Source organism: Bos grunniens, chromosome 15, assembly GCF_055505025.1.
Source record: "Bos grunniens cultivar Pamir isolate PY7600 chromosome 15, Bosgru_T2T1.0, whole genome shotgun sequence".
In the NCBI taxonomy this organism is placed as follows: Eukaryota; Metazoa; Chordata; class Mammalia; order Artiodactyla; family Bovidae; genus Bos; species Bos grunniens.
In genome coordinates this window covers 78,793,713-78,815,720 of record NC_141179.1, presented here as the reverse complement: position 1 = coordinate 78,815,720, position 22,008 = coordinate 78,793,713, and the positions used below count along the sequence as shown (strand labels likewise).

Genomic DNA, 22,008 nt, shown 5'->3' with positions numbered 1-22,008 from the left:
TCATATCAGATAAAATAGACTTTAAACAAAGGCTGTGAAAAGAGACAAAGACAGTCACTACATAATGATCAAAGGATCAATCCAAGAAGAAGATATAACAATTATAAATATATATGCACCCAACACGGGAGCACCGCAATATGTAAGACAAATGCTAACAAGTATGAAAGGAGAAATTAACAATAACACAATAATAGTGGGAGACTTTAATACCCCACTCACACCTATGGATAGATCAACTAAACAGAAAATTAACAAGGAAACACAAACTTTAAATGATACAATAGACCAGTTAGACCTAATTGATATCTATAGGACATTTCATCCCAAAACAATGAATTTCACCTTTTTCTCAAGTACACATGGAACCTTCTCCAGGATAGGTCATATCCTGGGCCATAAATCTAGCCTTGGAAAATTCAAAAAAATAGAAATCATTCCAAGCATCTTTTCTGACCACAATGCAGTAAGATTAGATCTCAATTACAGGAGAAAAACTATTAAAAATTCCAACATATGGAGGCTGAACGACACGCTGCTGAATAACCAACAAATCACAGAAGAAATCAAAAAAGAAATCAAAATTTGCACAGAAACGAATGAAAATGAAAACACAACAACCCAAAATCTGTGGGACACTGTAAAAGCATTCCTAAGGGGAAAGTTCATAGCAATACAGGCATACCTCAAGAAACAGGAAAAAAGTCAAATAAATAACCCAACTCTACACCTAGAGCAACTAGAAAAGGAAGAAATGAAGAACCCCAGGGTTAGTAAAAGGAAGGAAATCTTAAAAATTAGGGCAGAAATAAATGCAAAAGAAACAAAAGAGACCATAGCAAAAATCAACAAAGCCAAAAGATGGTTTTTTGAAAGGATAAATAAAATTGACAAGCCATTAGCCAGAGTCATCAAAAAACAAAGGGAGAAAAATCAAATCAATAAAATTAGAAATGAAAATGGAGAGATCACAACAGACAACACAGAAATACAAAGGATCATAAGGGACTACTATCAACAATTATATGCCAATAAAATGGACAATGTGGAAGAAATGGACAAATTCTTAGAAAAGTACAACTTTCCAAAACTGGACCAGGAAGAAATAGAAAATATTAACAGATCCATCACAAGCACAGAAATTGAAATGGTAATCAAAAATCTTCCAGCAAACAAAAGCCCAGGTCCAGATGGCTTCACAGCTGAATTCTACCAAAAATTTAGAGAAGAGCTAACACCTATCCTACTCAAACTCTTCCAGAAAATTGCAGAGGAAGGTAAAATTCCAAAGTCATTCTTTGAGGCCACCATCACCCTAATACCAAACCTGAAAAAGATCCCACAAAAAAAGAAAACTACAGGCCAATATCACTGATGAACATAGATGCAAAAATCCTTAACAAAATTCTAGCAATCAGAATCCAACAACACAATAAAAAGATCATACACCATGACCAAGTGGGCTTTATCCCAGGGATGCAAGGATTCTTCATATCCACAAATCAATCAATGTAATAAACCACATTACAAATTGAAAAATAAAAACCATATGATTATCTCAATAGAGGCAGAGAAAGCCTTTGACAACATTCAACATCCATTTATGATAAAAACTCTCCAGAAAGCAGAAATAGAAGGAACATACCTCAACATAATAAAAGCTATATATGACAAACCCACAGCAAACATTATCCTCAATGGTGAAAAACTGAAAGCATTTCCTCTAAAGTCAGGAACAAGACAAGGGTGCCCACTTTCACCATTACTATCCAACATAGTTTTGGAAGTTTTGGCCACAGCAATCAGAGCAGAAAAAGAAATAAAAGGAATCCAAATTGGAAAAGAAGAAGTAAAACTCTCACTGTTTGCAGATGACATGATCCTCTACATAGAAAACCCTAAAGACTCCACCAGAAAATTACTAGAGCTAATCAATGCATATAGTAAAGTTGCAGGATATAAAATCAACACACAGAAATCCCTTGCATTCCTATACACTAATAATGAGAAAACAGAAAGAGAAATTAAGGAAACAATTCCATTCACCATTGCAACGGAAAGAATAAAATAGTTAGGAATATATCTACCTAAAGAAACTAAAGACCTAAATATAGAAAACTATAAAACACAGGTGAAAAAAATCAAAGAGGACACTAATAGATGGAGAAATATACCATGTTCACGGATTGGAAGAATCAATATAGTGAAAATGAGTATACTACCCAAAGCAATTTATACATTCAATGCAATCCCTATTAAGCTACCAACGGTATTCATCACAGAGCTAGAACAAATAATTTGACAATTTATGGAAATACAAAAAACCTCGAATAGCCAAAGCTATCTTGAGAAAGAAGAATGGAAATGGAGGAATCAACCTACCTGACTTAAGGCTCTACTACAAAGCCACAGTCATTAAGACAGTATGGTACTGGCACAAAGACAGAAATATAGATCAATGGAACAAAATAAAAAGCCCAGAGACAAATCCACACACATATGGACACCTTATCTTTGACAAAGGAGGCAAGAATACACAATGGATTAAAGACAATCTCTTTAACAAGTGGTGCTGGGAAAACTGGTCAACCACTTGTAAAAGAATGAAACTAGAGCACTTTTCTAACACCATACACAAAAATAAACTCAAAATGGATTAAAGATCTCAATGTAAGACCAGAAACTATAAAACTCCTAGAGGAGAACATAGGCAAAACACTCTCCGACATACATCACAGCAGGATCCTCTATGACCCACCTCCCAGAATATTGGAAATAAAAGCAAAAATAAACAAATGGGACCTAATTAAACTTAAAAGCTTATGCACAATAAAGGAAACTATAAGCAAGGTGAAAAGACAGCCTTCAGAATGGGAGAAAATAATAGCAAATGAAGCAACTGACAAACAACTAATCTCAAAAATATACAAGCAACTCCTACAGCTCAATTCCAGAAATATAAATGACCCAATCAAAAAATGGGCCAAAGAACTAAATAGACATTTCTCCAAAGAAGACATACAGATGGCTAACAAACACATGAAAAAATGCTCAACATCACTCATTATCAGAGAAATGCAAATCAAAACCACAATGAGATACCATTTCACGCCAGTCAGAATGGCTGCGATCCAAAAGTCTACAAGCAATAAATGCTGGAGAGGGTGTGGAGAAAAGGGAATCCTCTTACACTGTTGGTGGGCATGGAAACCAGTACAGCCACTATGGAGAACAGTGTGGAGATTCCTTAAAAAACTGGAAATAGAACTGCCTTATGACCCAGAAATCCCACTGCTGGGCATACATACTGAGGAAACCAGAACTGAAAGAGACACATGTACCCCAATGTTCATGGCAGCACTGTTTATAATAGCCAGGACATGGAAGCAACCTAGATGTCAATCAACAGATGAATGGATAAGAAAGCTGTGGTACATATACACAATGGAGTATTACTCAGCCATGAAAAAGAATACATTTGAATCAGTTCTAATGAGGTGGATGAAACTGGAGCCTATTATACAGAGTGAAGTAAGCCAGAAAGAAAAACACCAATACAGTATACTAACGCATATATATGGAATTTAGAAAGATGGTAACAATAACCCTGTATACGAGACAGCAAAAGAGACACTGATGTATAGAACAGTCTTTTGGACTCTGTGGAAGAGGGAGAGGGTGGGATGATTTGGGAGAATGGCATTGAAATACATGTAATATCATATATGAAACGAGTCACCAGTCCAGGTTCGATGCGCGATGCTGGATGCTTGGGGCTGGTGCACTGGGATGACCCAGAGGGATGGTGTGGGGAGGGAGGAGGGAGGAGGGTTCAGGATGGGGAACACATGTATACCTGTGGCGGATTCATTTCGATATTTGGCAAAACCAATACAATATTGTAAAGTTTAAAAATAAAATAAAATTTAAAAAAGATAATAACTTTAATCAGTTGTTATAAATATTTATCAGGTACTAGTCTTGAAAATATGGACAAACGAATTCTCACTGACAGAGGACAAGACTGTAGTTGTTATACAACCTCCAGAAAAATAGTTTGTCAATAACTATCAATATCAACATTTTAAATGTGTGTGTTACCTGATCATTGATTCAAATATCAAATCAACAATTTTATGCCTTGGTATTCATATTTGCACATATTCAAAACCATATATTTATTTGAAAACTGCTTATCATAAAAAAGTTTAAAAGCACATGAAAAGGAATGGGTATATGAATTTTAATATAAATTTATAAGAAGTATTGTGAAACATGAGAAAAGTTAAGGGATATGTTTGAGCTGGCATTGAAATAGCTTTAAGATGTGGCATAGTAAAAGCAAATGTGATGTATATAGAAAAAGCAAATATATATAGGGCAAATACACTGGCATTTGCAAAGATTTTTAGTAGATGAAAATTAAGAAAAAAAAAATCGATTCTACCTCTTAGCATGAAGATTGGCAAATATTGAGAGAAGAGGGAGAAATTTGTTTGACACTTCACCCCATATTATTTGGTTTTATTTATGTTGTTTATTATTATCTGCTACTGCCACTACTGCTAAGTCACTTTAGTCGTGCTCGACTCTGTGTGACCCCATGGACGGCAGGCTACCAGGTTCCCCCGTCCCTGGGATTCTCCAGGCAAGAACACTGGAGTGGGTTGCCATTTCCTTCTCCAATGCATGAAAGTGAAAAGTGAAAGTGATGTCGCTCAGTCATGTCTGACTCTTAGTGACCACATGGACTTCAGCCTACCAGGCTCCTCCGTCCATGGGATTTTCCAGGCAAGAGTACTGGAGTGGGGTGCCATTTCCTTCTCCCTTATTATTACCTATATTACTTCAATTTTCTTGTGAACACTAACAGTAAAACATTTGTGTATAATGCAATGAAATATACTAACAAAGGGGCCTATATAGATTTATATATTTTACATTGTAAAAATTAAAAAGTTTATGTATATTAAGAGCAACTAAATAAAAATTATCTTGTCACTGAAAAAGAGTAAAAAAACTAAATGCATAAATTGACTAAAAATCAGTGTTACTATATAATGCTTTCCCACTTAATCATTATTTGTTATTAAGTCCTTACCATACAGTCATTACACATTTCTAGGTACAGTGATAAAGAAGTAACTATGAACCTTACATTCTAGTATGGAGGAAACTGTTATTTATAGCACAGCTGTATAATTAGAATCTTTCATCGCAATTATCATAAACTCTTTGAAGACAGAGAAATTTTCTTTTTAAAGAAAAAATTTTAAATCAGAATCAAATTTTGAAATGATTTCTGCTTTCTAAGGAAATGGAACCTGCTGTCAAATGGCTCCCTTCATGGTAGATGATGCACTTATTTATTATGAGATATGATGTTTCTTCTCCAGAGCTTCTTCATAGCATTAGTCAACTCAGAATTTTGTAGACTGTAGATAAATGGGTTCAGCATGGGGGTTATGACAGTATAAAACACACTCACAGATTTGTCAATGGGGAATGTTTTAGCAGGTCTCACATACATGAAAATGCAGGGAACAAAGAAGCAGACAACCACAGTGATGTGGGAACCACAGGTCTGGAGGGCTTTCCCCCTCCCTTCCTGACTCAGGTTCTTCAGAGAGTGCAGGATGACTCCATAGGAGACGAGCAAGAGCAGAAACACTATAGTGCAGATCAGTCCTCCATTGGCCAGCACTAAGATGCCAGTGACATAGGTGTCAGTACAGACAAGTTCCAATAAGGGGTACATGTCACAAATATAGTGATCAATGACATTCGGGCCACAGAATGGGAGCCCATAAATAGTGCTAAGTTGAATTACTGAATGCAGAAAACCTCCAACCCAGGACATCACCAGCAGCACAACACACACCCTCTGCCTCATGATCACCAAATAATGCAAGGGCTTACAGATGGCCACAAAGCGGTCATAGGCCATCACCAGCAGAAGGAAGACCCCTGATCCAGCAAAAAGGTGCTCTGCAAACAGTTGGGTCATGCAAGAATTAAAGGATATGTTTTTTCCCCCAAATAACAGCTCCGAAATCAATCTGGGGGTGATGGAAGTGGAGTAAGTGACATCCATACAGGATAAGCTAGCAAGAAAAAAGTACATCGGTGAGTTCAGGGTCTCACTGACAGCTATAGTCACTATAATAAGAAGGTTGCCCACCAGAGTCAAAAGGTAGATGAACAGGAACAAAACAGAAAGGACTTTCTGCTCCTTTGGATTCTGTGTGAGGCCCAGAAGGACAAAGTACGTTACATTATTTCTTGATTCCATCTAATCCGGACAGGAGCTGACTTCACATATTAAAGCAGTTTACCTAAGAAAAACAAGGAGGGGAACACTTAAAGGGGGAAAATGCTCAAATGTAGAAGAATTTTTATTTATTTATTCATTTATTGGAAGAATGTCAATAAAATATCTATTTGTGTCTAATGTGTCATAGAAATTTTGATTACCAAGTGGAATAAGGCATAGTGGTTTTTTGTTTGTTATTTAACCTCAGTGATATGACACAGAACAACAACAACAAAAAAATTCCTGACACGTGTATGAAGTTCCATTAAATCCACACAGTGCTGAGGAGTCAGAATATAGGAGTATATCAAGTGAGTGTCACAAAAGTCTTTTAAGAGGAAGTAATGCTTCAGCTGAGTGTAAAAAACAATCAAAAGCATAAAGAAATAAAGCCATGAAAAGGTGCAGCATTTATAAAGACACAAAGTATAATACATGAAACACACTCAAGGTAATACACATAATCAGTGTGGGTAGATGAATGTGCGAATAGATGAATTTCTTATCGTGAATTGTCTCTAACCTCACTGACACTTCTTTGGTCTGTAGGTCGTTATTTCCCTTTTTTGATCAATAAATTAGACTGCAGCAGTCTAATTTTGTATCTCCAGGCCTTACCTTTCCCTTAAATTTCAAATGTTTATTTGCAACATCTCTAATTTAGAAATCCAACTGAATAGCAATTTAATATTTATAAAACATAACTTCTAAATTTTCCACAATAAACATGAGCATTTTCTAAATATAATTTAAACAGCATTCCTTATTTATCTCATTAAATACTATAATTTTCAAGTTAGTGTTTAGAAACAAAATTTCAGTGCTCTTTACTCATTTGTAACTCTCATGAAACTTAAATCGTACTAACTCTACTTTCAGAATATATCACAAATTTGATCATTCCCTACTTCTTAATTCCTCCTGCTAAGTCTCCACATTTATACTGGCCTCAAAAATCAGTTCTCCTGCTGTAGCCCAAAAATGTCCTTTTTAACCTTCTTCTGAAAACATCACTCTACTTCTCCAAACTCCTACAGTATATTCCAATCACTCACTCATAGTTTAATAGAACACATTTAATATTTACAGTAGCAAGGACTGTAACCCTTATTTCATAAGTGAAGAATTTAAGGTTCAAGATATCTAATTCATTTTCTCAAGTACACATTTTTAAGTCATATACCTAAAATTGAATTTGTTTGATTTTAATGTAATTTATTTTCTTATATAAGAAATAAGGTCTCGCAACTGTGAGCTTGGTTCCCACTATTTAATGTTAGTCTTACCTTCTGGAGGCTTGTTCAGAACCTGAAGAATAATTTGAAGTTACTCAGAAACACTTGGAATTATTTTTCATCCAGTTTGACAAAGAGGATAAAAGCCCACTTTATTACTTGAGCATATAGTTTATTTGACTGTCCATGCATTTGCTTCATGGAGTCTTCTGATTATTCAAGTCATTTTAAGTGCAGTGTAGATTATTTGAAAGCAATTCCACGGTGCACACACTGAAAAACAAGTTATTGCTTTAGGAAATATATCAAAATGTCCAGCATATACTACATACACATAGAAGAAATCAACTAGTCATTTGGCAGGGAAATTGTTCACAAGCAACTTCTTTCCTCCTAACTTCAAAAATATAAATAGAATTTGACTTTCCACTTCTTTTCACTCTGTCATATTAACATGACCAAACTAGTTGAGATCTTGAAAGATATTCTTGTGATTCTTTTTAAGCCATGCTATGTGTCTAAGAATGGGCCTCCTTAAAATTTTGTGGCAGTTACTAAGCGAATAGCATCTTCTTCCTTTTAGAGGTGAAGATCACGGGCTATTTCATCCCTTCCAGCTGCAATTATCACTGGGTCTTGGAATGTGTCCAAGGCTGATTCTTGTGTAATTAATTCACTGGGATTTTCCTCAAAGGTTTTAAAGAACATCTATAGGGGGTTCATCAAAAAAGCAAAAGAGTTCCAGAAAAACATCCATTTCTGCTTTATTGACTATGCCAAACCTTTGACTGTGTGGATCACAATAAACTATGGAAAATTCTTAGATGGGAATACCCGACCACCTGACCTGCCTCTTGAGAAACCTGCATCCAGGTCAGGAAGCAACAGTTAGAACTGGACATGGAACAACAGACTTGTTCCAAATAGGAAAAGGAGTACATCAAGGCTGAATATTGTCACCCTGCTTATTTAACTTATATGCAGAGTACATCATGAGAAACGCTGGGCTGGAAGAAGCACAAGCTGGAATCAAGATTGCCAAGAGAAATATCTATAACCTCAGATATGCAGATGACAACACCCTTATGGCAGAAAGTGAAGAGGAACTCAAAAGCCTCTTGATGAAAGTGAAAGAGGAGAGTGAAAAAGTTGGCTTAAAGCTCAACATTCAGAAAACGAAGATCATGGCATCTGGTCCCATCACTTCATGGCAAAGTATGGGGAAACAGTGGAAACAGTCTCAGACTTTATTTTTGGGGGCCTCCAAAATCACTGCAGATGGTGATTGCAGCCATGAAATTAAAAGATGATTACTCCTTGAAAGGAAAGTTGTGACCAACCTAAACAGCATATTAAAAAGCAAAGACATGACTTTGTTAACAAAGGTCCGTCTAGTCAAGGCTATGGTTTTTCCAGTAGTCCTGTACAGATGTGAGAGTTGGACTATAAAGAAAGCTGAGCGCCGAAGAATTGATGTTTTTGAACTGTGGTGTTGCAGACGACTTGAGAGTCCCTTGGACTGCATGGAGATCCAACCAGTCCATCCTAAAGGAGATCAGTCCTGGGTGTTCCCTAGAAGGACTGATGTTGAAGCTGAAATTCCAATCCTTTGGCCACCTGATGCGAAGAGCTGGCTCATTTCAAAAGAGTCTGGTGCTGGGAGGGATTGGTGGCAAGAGGAGAAGGGGACGACAGAGGATGAGATGGCTGGATGGCATCACCAACTTGACAGACATGGGTTTGGGTGGACTCCAGGACTTGATGATGAACAGGGAGGCCTGGCATGCTGTGGTTCATGGGGTCGCCAGGAGTCAGACACGACTGAATGGAACTCAACTGATAGGGGCTTTTCTGGTGGCTCAGTGATGAAAAATTCACTTGCCAATGCATAAGATGCAAGTTTGTCCCCTAGTTTGGTTTATGATATGAACATGTACTATAGCATGATGGCCAACGTGTCTGGCTTTAGATACACCTCGGTTTACGAGGTAAATATGTCAATCTAATGAAAAAACAACTAAATTAAAATCTCTATTTTTTAATAATTTTATTTTTAATTTATTTATTTACTTCATATGGAGAATAATTCTTTTGCAATATTTTGATAGCTTCTGCTGCATATTTGTGTCCACTCTCTCCTGAACCCCCTCCCCTCCCCACCGATCCACCCCTCCAGGTTTTCACAGAGCACTGGCTTGGGTGCCCTGTGTCTTACATCAAACTCCCTCTGGTTGTCCGTTTTACACACGGTAAGGTGTGTGTGTCAATGCTACTCTCTCAAATCATCCCACTCTCTCCTTCCACTGAGTCCAAACATCTGTTCTTTATGACTGTCTCCTTTGCTGCCCTTCACATGGGATCATCAGTACTATCTATCTAGATTCTGACTTACTTCACGCTTATAATAGACTCTGGCTTAATCCACCTCATTAGAACTGACTTAAATGTGTTCCTTTTTATAACTGAGTAATTATTCTATTGGATATGTACACTACAACTTTCTTATCCATTCATCTGCCAATGAACATCTAGGAATCCAATGACATAATTGCTAAATTAAAATTTCTATTTTTTAATATTCAATATTTATTTTATATTGGATTATAGCTGACTAACAATATTAGCTTCAGGTGTTCAGCAAACTAAGTGAATTGTACATATACACGTACCTATTATTTTTCAAATTCTTTTCCCATTTAGGTTATTATAGGATGTTGAATAGAGTTCCCTGTGCTATATATGGTAGACCCTTGTTGGTTATCAATTTTAAATATGCTAGTGTGTATTGTCAATACCCAAGTATTATGTAGTCAACTCAACCAACATTGAGTATCTACCATAGGCCAGGCATTGTTCTAAGTACTCAGGATTCATCAGTAAACAAAGCAGATCAGAAAGAAGAAAGTTTGGAGTCTGAAAATCAGATTTTAGGTGCAAGAGAGCAAACACTTTTGAAGAATTTTGTGCTCCTCCAGAATAGCTCTGATTCCCTGATTCTTCAGGGGAGGAGGGCATTTTAAAATGCATATGAAACTTGCTTCCCTACACAGCAGTGGGAATATACACCTAGATTACACACCACAGATTGGACTTTGACTCCACTCTGCAGAGACACCAAAGTGACTGATGAAACACTGAGTGGGGTTGGTTTACCCTCAGAGTGGCAGGGAATAAATTATGCTACATGGAAGCATGATGACTGAAATAGAAACTGCAATGAGTCATAGTAAAATAAACATTTGCATTTCAAAAAAACTTTAGAACTGTGTCATAGAAAACTCTTTTTTGCAATATTGATTGCCTAGATTTTTTGTTTGTTTATTTATTTATTTTTGGTGTGGCTTTTTTATGTGTGTGGCTGTGTGGTGTACCTTGTGGGATTCTAGTCCTTCTACCAGGGGCTGAACACAGGCCCTTGGCAATGAAAGTATGTAATCCCAACTTCTGGACTGGCAGGGAATTTCCAAATTATAACTAATTCTGACAGTAAATAAAATTTAACTACCAACTGAGTAATACATAAAACTAAGTATAATTTTATAATGGTAAATGATTCTCTATCTGGAACTTGCCTCTGTGTGGCTATACGTCAAAACCAGCACGCTTTTGTTAAGTAGTGTACAGTTATCGTCAATCTTAAAATTCTATTTTCTCTTTTCCATTTTAAAGACAAACTCACTTTTTATTACTGTGATCTTTTCCCAAATTCACTTTTTCATCCCAGAACTTCCTCACAGCATTTTCACATCTAAATTTCTGAGGGTGAACTGTAACTTTAACAAAGGACTTATTACAATATAAAATGTGCCCCAAATTGGGTACAAATGCACAAATAAGCAAGACACAAAAACTAAGGTGACCACAGTGATGTGAGAGTTACAGGTGGAGAGGGCTTTGTATGGAGCAAACTGTTATTAATACCAAAGCTGTATAACAATGATCTTTAATTGGAATGATAATAAACTCTTTGAAGAAAGAGGATTTTTTTCTTTTTAAAGAAAAAATTTTTAATCAGAATCAAATTTTAAAATGACTTCTGCATTCTAAGGAAATGAAACCTGCTGGCAAATGACTCCCTTCATGGTAGATCATGCACTTACTTAATATGAGATATGATATTTCTTCTCCAGAGCTTTTTCATAGCATGAGTTAGCTCAGAACTTCTTAGACTGTAGATTAATGGGTTCAGAATGGGGGTTAAGACTGTGAAAAACACGCTCAATAATTTGTCAACAGAGAACGTCTTAGCAGTCCTTACATACATGAAAATGCAGGGAACAAAGAAGCAGACAACCACAGTGATGTGGGAACCACAGGTCTGGAGGGCTTTCCCCCTCCCTTCCTGACTCAGGTTCTTCAGAGAGTGCAGGATGACTCCATAGGAGATGAGCAAGAGCAGAAACACTACAGTGCAGATCAGTCCCCCATTGGCCAGCACTAAGATGCCAGTGACATAGGTGTCAGTACAGACGAGTTCCAATAAGGGGTACATGTCACACATATACTGATCAAAGACATTCGGGGCACAGAATGGGAGCCCATAAATAGTGCTAAGTTGAATTACTGAATGCAGAAAACCTCCAACCCAGGACACCACCAGCAGCACAACACACACCCTCTGCCTCATGATCACCAAATAATGCAAGGGCTTACAGATGGCCACATAGCGGTCATAGGCCATCACCAGCAGAAGGAAGACCCCTGATCCAGCAAAAAGGTGCTCTGCAAACAGTTGGGTCATGCAAGAATTAAAGGATATGTTTTTTCCCCCAAATAACAGCTCCGAAATCAATCTAGGGGTGACAGAGGTGGAGTAAGTGACATCCATACAGAATAAGCTAGCAAGAAAAAAGTACATCGGTGAGTTCAGGGTCTCACTGACAGCTATAGTCACTATAATAAGAAGGTTGCCCACCAGAGTCAACAGGTAGATGAACAGGAACAAAACAGAAAGGACTTTCTGCTCCTTTGGATTCTGTGTGAGGCCCAGAAGGACAAAGTATGTTACATTATTTCTTGAATCCATCCAATCTGGACAGGAGCTGACTTCACATATTAAAGCAGTTTACTTAAAAAAAAAAAAAAAACAAGAGGGATAACACTTAAAGGGGGAAAATGCTCAAATGTATAAGAATTTTTATTTATTCATTCATTGGAAGAATGTCAATAGAACATCTATTTGTGTCTAATGTGTCATAGAAATTTTGTTTACCAAGTTGAATAAGGCATAGTTGTTTTTTGTTTGTTTGTTGTTAACCTCAGTGATAAGACACAGAACAACAACAACAAAAAATTCCTGACACATGTATGAAGTTCCATTAAATTTACACAGTGCTGAGGAGTCAGAATATAGGAGTATATCAAGTGAGTGTCACAGAAGTCTTTCAAGAGGAAGTAATGCTTCAGCTGAGTGTAAAAAATAATTGAAAACATAAGGAAATAAAGAAAGCCATTAAAAAGTGCAGCATTTATAAAGACACAAAGTATAATACATGAAACACACTCAAGGTAATACACATAATCAGTGTAGGTAGATGAATGTGTGAATAGATGAATTCCTTATTCTGAATTGTCTCTACGTCACTGACACATCTTTGGTCTGCGTAGGTGGTTATTTCCCTTTTTTGATCAATAAATTAGACTGCAGCAGTCTAATTTTTTATCTCTAGGCCTTACCTTTCCCCTAAATTTCAAAAGGTTATTTGCAACATCTCTATTTTTGAAATCCAAATGAATAGCAATTTAATATTTATAAAACATAACTTCTAAATTTTCCACAATAAACATGAGCATTTTCTAAATATAATTTAAAGAGAATTTCTTATTTATCTCATTAAATACTATAATTTTCATGTTAGTGTTCAGAAACAAAATTTCAGTGCTCTTTACTTAAATTTGTCACTCTCATGAAACTTAAATAAATGTACTAACTCTATTTTCAGAATATATCACAAAATTGATCATTCCGTACTTTTAATTTTTTCCTGTTCCATGGTAACAGCCTCCTGCTAAGTCTCTCCACATTTATATTGGCCTCAAAAGCTGGTTCTCCTGCTGCAGCCCAAAATGTCCTATTTAACCTTCTTCTGATAACATCACTCTACTTCTCCAAACTCCTACAGTATATTCCAATCACTCACTCATAGTTTAATAGAACACATTTAATATTTACAGTAGCAAGAACTATAATCTTTATTTCATAAGTGAAGAACTTATGGTTCAGAATATCTAATTCATTTTCTCAAGTACACATCTTTAAGTCATATACATAGAATTGAATTTGTTTGATTGATTTTTTTTATTTTTTATGATTGATCTTAAAGTAATTTATTTTCCTATGTAAGAAATAAGGTCTAACAACTGTGAGCTTGGTTCCCACTATTTAATGTTAGTCTTACCTTATGGAGGCTTGTTCAGAACCTGAAGAATAACTTGAAGTTACTCATAAACACTTGGAATTATTTTTCATTCAGTATGACAAAGAGGAAAAAGGGCCAATTTATTACTTGAGCATATAGTTTATTTGACTGTCCATCCATTTGCTTCATGGAGTCTTCTGATTATTCAAGTCATTTTAAGTGCAGTGTAGATTATTTGAAAGCAATTCCACGGTGCACACACTGAAAAACAAGTTATTGCTTTAGGAAATATACCAAAATGTCCAGAATATACTACAACACATAGAAGAAATCAACTAGTTATGTGGCAGGGAAATTGTTCAAAAGTAACTTCTTTATTCCTAACTTCAAAAATATAAATAACATTTGACTTCCACTTCTTTTCACTCTGTCATATTAACATGACCAAACTAGTTGAGATTTTGAAAGACATTCCTGTGATTCTTTTTAAGTCATGCTATAAGTCTAAGAATGGGCCTCCTTAAAATTTTGTGGCAGTTACTAAGCGAATAGCATCTTCTTCCTTTTAGGGGTGAAGATCACAGGCTATTTCATCCCTTCCAGCTGCAATTATCACTGGGTCTTGGAATGTGTCCAAGGCTGATTCTTGTGTAATTAATTCACTGGGATTTTCCACAAAGTTTTTAAAGAACATCTATAGGGACTCCATCGAAAAAGCAAGAGAGTTCCAGAGAAATATCTGTTTCTGCTTTACTGACTATGCCAAACCTTTGACTGTGTGGATCACAATAAACTGAGGATAATTCTGAAAGATATGGGATTATCAGACCACCTGACCTGCCTCTTGAGAAATTTATATGCACTTCAAGAAGCAACAGTTAGAACTGGACATAGAATATGGAACAACAGACTGGTTCCAAATAGGAAAAGGAGAATGTTGAGGCTGTATATTGTCACTCTGCTTATTTAACTTATATGCAGAGTACATCACGAGAAATCTTGGGCTGAAAGAAACACAAGCTGGAATCAAGATTGTTTGGAGAAATATCAATAACCTCAGATACGCAGAAGACACCACCCATATGGCAGAAAGTGAAGAAGAACTGAAGAGCCCCTTGATGAAAGTGAAAGAGGAGAGTGAAAAAGTTGGCTTAAAGTTCAACATTCAGAAAATTAAGACCATGGCATCTGGTCCCATCAGTTCATGGCAAATAGATGGGGAAACAGTGGAAACAGTGTCAGACTTTATTTTTGGGGGCTCCAAAATTACTGCAGATGGTGATTGCAGCCATGAAATTAAAAGATGCTTACTCCTTGGAAGAAAAGTTATGACCAACCTAGACAGCATATTAAAAAGCAAAGACATGACTTTGTCAACAGAGGTCCGTCTAGTCAAGGCTATGGTTTTTCCAGTAGTCGTGTACGGATGTGAGAGTCGGACTATAAAGAATGCTGAGCGCCGAAGAATTGATGTTTTTGAATTGTGGTGTTGTGGAAAACTCTTGAGAGTCCCTTGGACAGCATGGAGATCCAACCAGTCCATCCTAAAGGAGATCAGTCCTGGGTGTTCCCTGGAAGGACTGATGTTGAAGCTGAAACTCCAGTCCTTTGGCCACCTGATGCGAAGAGCTGACTCATTGGAAAAGACCCTGATGCTAGGAGGGATTGGGGGCAGGAGGAGAAGGGGACGACAGAGGATGAGATGGCTGGATGGCATCACCGACTCGACAGACATGGGTTTGGGTGGACTCTGGGAGTCGGTGATGGACAGGGAGGCGTGGCGTGCTGCGGTTCATCGGGTCGCCAGGAGTCAGACACGACTGAGTGACTGAATGGAACTGAACTGATAGGGGCTTTCCTGGTGGCTCAGTGACAAAGAATTCACTTGCCAATGCATAAGATGCAAGTTTTGTCCCCTAGTTTGGTTTATGATATGAACATGAACTATAGCATGATAGCCACCGTGTCTAGCTTTAGATACACCTGGGTTTAAAAGGTAAATATGTCAATCTAATGACAAAACTAAATTAAAATTTCTATTTTTTAATAATTTTATTTTTAATTTATTTATTACTTCAATTGGAGGATGATAGCCTCTGCTGCATACTTGTGTCCCCTCCCTCCTGAACCCCCACCCTCTCCCCCCCGATCCACCCCTCCAGGTTGGCACAGAGCACTGGCTTGGGTGCCCTGTGTCTTACATCAAACTCCCTCTGGTTGTCTGTTTTACACACAGTAAAGGTGTGTGTTTCAATGCTACTCTCTCAAATCATCCCACTCTCTCCTTCTTCCACTGAGTCCAAACATCTGTTCTTTACGACTGTCTCCTTTGCTGCCCTTCACATAGGATCATCAGTACTATCTTTCTAGATTCCATATATATACTTTAATACACAATATCTATTTCTGACTTAATTCACACTTATAATAGGCTCTAGCTTAATCCACCTCATTAGAACTGACTTAAATGCGTTCCTTTTATAACTGAGTAATTATTCCATTGGATATGTATACTACAACATTCTTATCCATTCACCTGCCAATTAACATCTAGGAATCCAATGACATAATTGCTAAATTAAATTTTCTATTTTTTAATATTCAATATTTATTTTATATTGGATTATAGCTGACTAACAACATTAGCTTCAGGTGTTCAGCAAAGTGAGTGAGTTTTACATATACACGTACCTATTATTGTTGAAATTCTTTTCCCATTTAGGTTATTATAGGATGTTGAATAGAGTTCCCTGTGCTATATATGGTAGATCCTTGTTGGTTATCATTTTAAATATACTACGGTGTATTGTCAATACCCAAGTATTATGTAATCAACTCAACCAACATTGAGTATCTACCATAGGCCAGGCATTGTTCTAAGTACTCAGGATTCATCAATAAACAAAGCAGACCTGAAATAAGTTTGGAGTCTGAAAATCAGATTTTAGGTGCAAGAGAGCAAACATTTTTGAAGTATTTTGTGCTCCTCCAGACTAGCTCAGATTGCCTGGTTATTCAGGGGAGGAGGGCATTTTATAATATGAAAATTCCTTCCCTACAAAGCAGTGGGAATATACACCCAGATTACACACCACAGATTGGACTTCAACTCCACTCTGCAGAGACACCAAAGTGACTGACAAAACACTGAGTGGGGTGGGTTTACCCTCAGAGTGCCAGGGAATAAATTATGCTACATGGAAGCGTGATGACTTAAATAGAAACTGCAATGAGTCATAGTAAAATAAACGTTTGCATTTCAAAAAAACTTTCGAACTGTATTATAACAAACTCTTTTTTCAATATTCCATGCCTACTTTTTGTCTGTCCGTTTGTCTGTTTTGGTGTGGCTTTTTTATGTGTGTGGCTGCGTGGTGTACCTTGTGGGATTCTAGTCCTTCTACCAGGGGCTGAACACAGGCCCTTGGCAATGACAGTGTGTAGTCCCAACCTCTGGACTGGCAGGGAATTTCCAAATCCTAACTAATTCTGACAGTAAATAAACGTTAACTGCCAACTGGGTAATACACAAACCTAAACATAATGTTATAATTGTAAATCATTCTCTACCTGGAACTTGCCTCTGTGTGGCTATATGTCAAAATCAGCAAGCTTTTGTTAAGTAGTGTACAGTTGTCTTCAATCATAAAATTGTATTTTCTCATATAGATCAATGGAATAAAATAGAAAGCCCAGAGATAAATCCACACACCTGTGGACACATTATCTTTGACAAAAGAGGCAAGACTATGCAATGGAGAAAAGACAATCTCTTTAACAACTGGTGCTGGGAAAACTGGTCAACCTTTTGTAAAAGAATGAAACTAGAACACTTTCTAACACCATGCAAAAAAATAAACTCAAAATGGATTAAAGATCTAAATATAAGACCAGAAACTATAAGACTCCTAGAGGAAAACATAGGCAAAACACTCTCTGACATAAATCACAGCAGGATCCTCTATGACCCACCTCCCAGAGTAATGAAATAAAGGCAAAAATTAACAAATGGTACCTAATTAAACTTAAAAGCTTTTGCACAATGAAGGAAACTATAAGCAAGGTAAAAGGACAGCCTTCAGAATGGGAAAAAAGTAATAGCAAATGAAGCAACTGACAAACAACTAATCTCAAAAACATACAAGCAATTCATGCAGCTCCATACCAGAAAAATAAATGGCCCTATCAAAAACTGGGCCAAAGAACCAAGCAGACATTTCTCCAAAGAAGACATACAGATGCCTAACAAACACGTGAAAAGATGCTCAACATCACTACTGTCAGAGACATGCAAATCAAAACCACAATGAGGTACCATTTCACACCAGTCAGAATGGCTGCTATCAAAATGTCTACAAACAATAAATGCTGGAGAGGGTGTGGAGAAAAGGGAACCCTCTTACACTGTTGGTGGGAATGCAAACTAGTACAGCCACTATGGAGAACAGTGTGGAAATTCCTTACAAAACTAGAAATAGAACTGCCATATGACCCAGCAATCCCACTGCCGGGCATACACACCGAGGAAATCAGAATTGAAAGAGACGCATATACACCAATATTCATCACAGCACAGTTTACAATACCTAGGACATAGAAGCAACCTAGATGTCCATTGGCAGACAAATGGATAAGAAAGCCATGGTACATATACACAATGGAATATTACGCAGCTATGAAAAACAATACATTTGAATCAGTTCTAATGAGGGTGGATGAAACTGGAGGCTATTATACAGAGTGAAGTAAGCCAGAAAGAAAAACACTAATACAAGATATTGATATATATATATATATATGGAATTTAGAAAGATGGTAACAATGACCCTATATGCAAGACTGCAAAAGAGGCACAGATGTAAAGAACAGACTTTTGGACTCTGTGAGACAAGGTGAGGGTGGGATGATTTGAGAGAATAGCATTGAAACATGTACATTACCATATGTGAAATAGATCGCCAGTCCAGTGTCGATGCATGAGACAGGGTGCTCAGGGCTGGTGCACTGGGAGAACCCTGAGGGATGGGATGGGAAGGGAGGTGGCAGCGGGGTTCAGGATGCGGAACACATGTACACCCTTGGCTGATTCATGTCAAAGTATGGCAAAAACCACTTCTATATTATATAGTAATTTACTATATTGTAAAGTAGTTAGCTATCAATTAAAATAAATAAATATATTAAAAATAAAATAAAAATTGTATTTTCTCTTTTCCATTTTAAAGACAAATTCACTTTTTATAGTTATGATTATTTCCCAAAGACACTTTATCATCCCAGAACTTCCTCATAGCATTTTCACGTCTAAATTTCTGAGCTTGAAGTTTAAGAAGTTTAACAAGGGCCTTATCATGATATAAAATGTACCCAAGCCTTGGATACAAATGTACAAATAAGCAGGGCACAAAAACTAAGATGACCACAGTGATGTGAGAGACACAGGTGAAGAGAACTTTGCATCTCCCCTCCAAGCTATCTCTCTAGGGAGGACAAGATGACCACATAGGAGACCAACAAGGAAAAATATTTTAATGGATAAATGAAGCAATGATTGGCAGCAACAGAGACCAAGGATGTGAATTCCATGCAGACACATTTCAACAAAGCATTTAAGGCACACAAGAATGGTCTTTGACATTGAACCACAGACAGGAAGCCACACTATGAAGATCTGTGTGGTTGCAAGTACAACCCTCCAGCTCCTATTACTTGAAAGAGGAAGCCACACCCCTGTCACTCATGATGGTTTCACAGCCCGGGGCTTTGCAGATGGCCACATAGTGCTCATTGGCAACCACTATGGGCGGGAAGATCTAAGCAGCAAAAGATGCTCAGCAAAGACATTAGTCCTGGACTTACTGAAGGAGATGATTGCTTTCTTACAGCAGGTGTCAGTTGGTATTTCAGAGTCATAGATGAAGAACAGCAGATGTCCACAAGGGACAGAAACACAAGCAGGAACTGTAATTCCTGCTTTACCCAAATTTACAAAATGTGACTTTTAACTGAAAACATCTTTCATACCTGAAAGTGAAGTCGCTCACTCGTGTCCAGCTCTTAGCGACCCCATGGACTGCAGCCCACCAGGCTCCTCCATCCATGGGATTTTCCAAGCATGAGTACTGGAGTGGGGTGCCATCACCTTCTCTGTACCTTCTTCATACCTGGGTCAAGTTTAAAACTCTAAAGACATCAACTCCTCTAAAATGACCCTTCTTAAAATGAATCTTACTGAAAATAATAACTGAATATTATTTTGTGACTAAACTATTTTAAATTTATTTTAACTTCATTTTAAACTCAGAGGAGGCAATGGCAACCCACTTCAGTACTCTTGCCTGGAAAATCCCATTGACAGAGGAACCTGGTAGGCTGCAGTCCATAGGGTCACTAGGAATCGGACATGACTGAGTGACTTCACTTTCATTTTTCACTTTCATGCATTGGAGAAGGGAATGGCAACCCATTCCAGTGTTCTTGCCTGGAGAATCCCAGGGAAGGGGAAGCCTGGTGGGCTGCCATCTAGGGGGTGGCACAGAGTCGGACACGACTGAAGCAACTTAGTAGCATCAGCATTTTAAACTATACTATTTATCTTATTTATATGCAATTTATTATTTTATTTGCAATGATTTGGAACAGAGATATACAAGCCTAGGCATACCTCTGAAAAAGAATAGTAACAGGGGACTGCTAGTCTCTTTACTTATCAAAATCTGTTATATATCATAGCAGTTATATTATGCGCCAATCTACACATGAATAAAGAGATCAATGAAAAAGAATAGAGTCTTGAATTAGATCCAAATACATTGGACTTCAGGATACAATAGTCAGGATTTTAAGTCAATGGCAGTTCTATTTCCAGTTTTTTAAGGAATCTCCACACTGTTCTCCATAGTGGCTGTACTAGTTTGCATTCCCACCAACAGTGTAAGAGGGTTCCATTTTCTCCACACCCTCTCCAGCATTTATTGCTTGTAGACTTTTGGATTGCAGCCATTCTGACTGGCGTGAAATGGTACCTCATTGTGGTTTTGATTTGCATTTCTCTGATAATGAGTGATGTTGAGCATCTTTTCATGTGTTTGTTAGCCATCTGTATGTCTTCTTTGGAGAAATGTCTATTTAGTTCTTTGGCCCATTTTTTGATTGGGTCGTTTATTTTTCTGGACTTGAGCTGCAGGAATTGCTTGTATATTTTTGAGATTAGTTGATTTTCAGTTACTTCATTTGCTATTATTTTCTCCCATTCTGAAGGCTGTCTTTTCACCTTGCTGAGAGTTTCCTTTGTTGTGCAGAAGCTTTTAATTTTAATTAGGTCCCACTTGTTTATTTTTGCTTTTGTTTCCAATATTCTGGGAGGTGGGTCATAGAGGATCCTGCTGTGATTTATGTCAGAGGGTGTTTTGCCTCTGTTCTCCTCTAAGAGTTTTATAGTTTCTGGTCTATGTTTAGATCTTTAATCCATTTTGAGTTTATTTTGGTATATGGTGTTAGAAAGTGTTCTAGTTTCATTCTTTTACAAGTGGTTGACCAGTTTTCCCAGCACCACTTGTTAAAGAGATTGTCTTTAATCCATTGTATATTCTTGCCTCCTTTGTCAAAAATAAGGTGTCCATAAGCGTGTGGATTTATCTCTGGGCTTTCTGTTTTGTTCCATTGATCTATATTTCTGTCTCTGTGCCAGTACAATACTGTCTTGATGACTGTGGCTTTGTAATAGAGACTGAAGTCAGACAGGTTGATTCCTCCAGTTCCATTCTTCTTTCTCAAAATAGCTTTGGCTATTCGAGGTTTTTTGTATTTCCATACAAATTGTGAAAGTATTTGTTCTAGCTCTGTGAATAATACCATTGGTAAATTGATAGGGATTGCATTGAATCTACAGATCGCTTTGGGTAGTATACTTATTTTCACTATATGGAAATTCACTTCCAATCCATGAACATGGTATATTTCTCCATCTATTAGTGTCCTCTTTGATTTCTTTCACCAGTGTTTTATAGTTTTCTATATATAGGTCTTTAGTTTCTTTAGGTAGATATATTCCTAAGTAGTTTATCCTTTTCATTGCAATGGTGAATGGAATTGTTTCCTT

The 22,008-nt window shown here is 37.2% G+C and overlaps 1 protein-coding gene and 1 pseudogene across 1 annotated transcript; both read right to left on the bottom strand.

Moving 5' to 3' along the window:
* Positions 1 to 5,265: 5,265 nt before the first annotated feature.
* LOC147358587 (olfactory receptor 4A47-like) lies at positions 5,266 to 7,821 on the bottom strand. The gene is made up of 2 exons (XM_086341724.1): positions 7,600 to 7,821; positions 5,266 to 6,335 (listed from the first exon to the last, which is right to left on the bottom strand). The coding sequence occupies exon 2, from the start codon at positions 6,290 to 6,292 to the stop codon at positions 5,363 to 5,365; it is 930 nt and encodes a 309-aa protein (XP_086197850.1). The 5' UTR covers positions 6,293 to 6,335; positions 7,600 to 7,821; the 3' UTR covers positions 5,266 to 5,362.
* Positions 7,822 to 10,189: 2,368 nt separating this feature from the next.
* LOC147358586 (olfactory receptor 4A47-like) lies at positions 10,190 to 12,574 on the bottom strand (annotated as a pseudogene).
* Between the last annotated feature and the right edge of the window lie 9,434 nt (positions 12,575 to 22,008).